General features: G+C 37.5%; 1 protein-coding gene across 1 annotated transcript in view; it reads left to right on the top strand.

Annotated features, from left to right (window-relative positions):
* The first annotated feature begins 1,135 nt into the window (after window positions 1-1,135).
* LOC109956861 (arrestin domain-containing protein 3) overlaps window positions 1,136-2,558 on the top strand; it is a 24,209-nt gene continuing 22,786 nt past the window's right edge. Inside the window, exons 1-2 of the mRNA XM_020594278.1 lie at window positions 1,136-1,176; window positions 1,647-1,707. Coding sequence (XP_020449934.1) covers window positions 1,669-1,707 — 39 coding nt within the window. The 5' untranslated portion in view covers window positions 1,136-1,176; window positions 1,647-1,668. The remainder of the gene's footprint in view (window positions 1,177-1,646; window positions 1,708-2,558) is intronic.

Below are 2,558 nucleotides of genomic sequence, written 5' to 3'. Positions count from 1 at the left end.
ACATACATGTACATGTAGCTGTACAAATAAATATAATCATGGATGCATCACTAATTACACTTCACCTCAGTGAGTCTGCATGTTACATTTTGAACACCGCCTAATGTAAACACACTCTAAACTGTGCTGCTACATCATTGCAACTTGCAACTCATCAGCAGCTAGAAATTAATGAGCTCAACTATTTGTACAACATTCTGCTTGTCTTGCACTATGCAAAGTTCTCTATGATCTGTCTTGGTCAAATTTCTTGGCTTTATAATTTTCAAATGTGGAAAAGTCTGGTCCATGGCTCCATGTCACTGAAGGAGGACCACTGTGCTGCTAGCCAGGACATCTTCTTTTGTTTTTGGCTAAGGTTAGCTCATCTTTAACAGCATTTGCTGACAACAATAAAGAGCAAATGAAAAAATAATCCAGTTTCCTTAGTTTTGAAACTGTACTCCAAATCTTGCTTCTATGTCCTTTTTGAGCACAACTCTTGCCTTTGTATGTATTTTGATTTTATTTGATTGATTTTTGTAACGTTGCATGCTCTGTGGGTGGTGTAAATGTAGCTATAACTTATGAGGAGGTAAAATTACTATAACCATAATGGTAGCAAGTAATCTGTCCCTCAACTAACTTAGCATTACATTAGCATTATTAACATTCATGTTGTCCTGAGGGACCACCTGGGCCTGTGCCATCTGTGGGCCCACAGATGGCTCTTATTTCTTGGACTCTTTAAATATTAGCAGCCAATCAACATGCGTTATTGATACAAATGACCATCTCCCTTTAGTAATAACAGCACAGCACCAAAAATAGTTGTAAAATGTTAAGCAAAGCAAAATATTTTAATAATACACTTTACCTTTTATAGGAAAGGGCTTTGAGTAACTCTCTCATGCATAAGGACAATTGGGACAAGATGCAATGAACTGATTAGATGATAGAGAATAAATCAGCATTTATTTTGGTAACTAATTCATAGTTTAAACAACTTTCCAGGCAAACATTCTCTAAATGTCTGGTTCTAGGATCTGCATGACATAACATGACATAACATGATATGTGTGAAAATATTATGTTTTTGTTAAGTAACAAATGCAAACTGCTGATAAATCGATGTGCTGTTTCTTTCTTAAGAAAAAGACACCCAAGTACTACTGAGAAAGCAAAATGGAGAAACATGTAAGCATTTTACAATTGTTTCTTGTATTGTACGTATCCCACAGATTTAAAAAGAGCCTGTAATATGATATGATAGCTTGAAGCTGGTTTCTGGTGTAGCCATTTTATTTTTCTTCATATTCCAGCTTTTCCTCTAATTGATTAGATTAACATGAGATGTGAAGATTGTGTTGACCATGCACTCTGTTGTTCAGGCATTAACTGTAAACAACCCCAAGTGTACTTTTATGCTCTGCTGTTGACCAAGAAACTTGTGGAAAGGTTTTTAAAGGTTTGTGGTGCTTGTCCAATTCCTGTCTCTTTAATCTTGCACTACTTCTGACCTGGAATTCAGATATCAAACTGCATTATAACCCTGACCCCAAATTACCTGACATCTGAGGGACCAGGCCTCATGTGTAATACAAACAAATGTCTGAATGTCATCTTGTTCACTAGTAGCTTTACAATATTTCTTGTGTCTTTTTCAGACAGCAGTGTTGTTGCCCCAGGATGCCATGTGTACCCATTCACATTTCAGTTCCCTTACCAGTAAGTAATAATTCTTTTAATGGTTCCATAATGAATTAGATCAGACAAACTTATGTCTTCTCCAGACTTATGGTACTCCAGAAAATATGGTACATGCATCTTATCTTAATAGGTTTTAGTAGGTGAATATGTTTTGTGACTGTAGTTTTTTATGAGGTTTAATTAGGTCACATAGAAAGGGTAAAGGTCAGATTACATTTTTATATGTGTGGCTCATAATTTTTTTTATGTTCTTCTGACCTTCTGCTCTTGTGCTTTAGAGGTTTGCCCTCCTCCTTCAGTGGTTGCTATGGAAAAATCTTGTACACGCTAGAAGCCAGGCTAGGCAGATCGATGAGGATTGACAAGAAGGATTCAACTAAACTCAACTTTGTGTCAAAAGCAGACCTGCACAGTGACCCTTTGCTAATGGTGTTTGCTGAGTTGCATCTTCATTTCTGTCATTCCAACAGGGGAAAAATTCTGCAGGGTAGCATGACTAAACGTCCAGTGCTTCTCTATGTAGTACCTGCACGTAGGTGTAATGAGCAGTGCTGTATTGTACATTGTAATGTATTTGCATTTAATGAAAAATGACTTGTAAAAACACTTCCTTAAAAATGCACACATTATCAGTGTTACTGCTGAAACTACACTATTTGGTCATTGAAACTGATCTCATTAGCATGATTTTATTGTGTTCCTGGTAGAGATTTTATCTAACTTTAGCTCCCCTCCTTGAACCGCCACCTTATTGTGGTGGAGGGGTTTGAGTACCCGAGTGATCCTAGGAGCTATGTTGTCGGGGGCTATATGTCCCTGGTAGGGTCTCCCAAGGCAAACAGGTCCTGGGTGACGGGTCAGACTAAGAG

The sequence above is a fragment of the Monopterus albus genome, unplaced genomic scaffold (genome assembly GCF_001952655.1).
Source record: "Monopterus albus unplaced genomic scaffold, M_albus_1.0 scaffold23.1, whole genome shotgun sequence".
In the NCBI taxonomy this organism is placed as follows: domain Eukaryota; kingdom Metazoa; phylum Chordata; class Actinopteri; order Synbranchiformes; family Synbranchidae; genus Monopterus; species Monopterus albus.
This window is presented reverse-complemented; position numbering and strand designations above follow the sequence as displayed.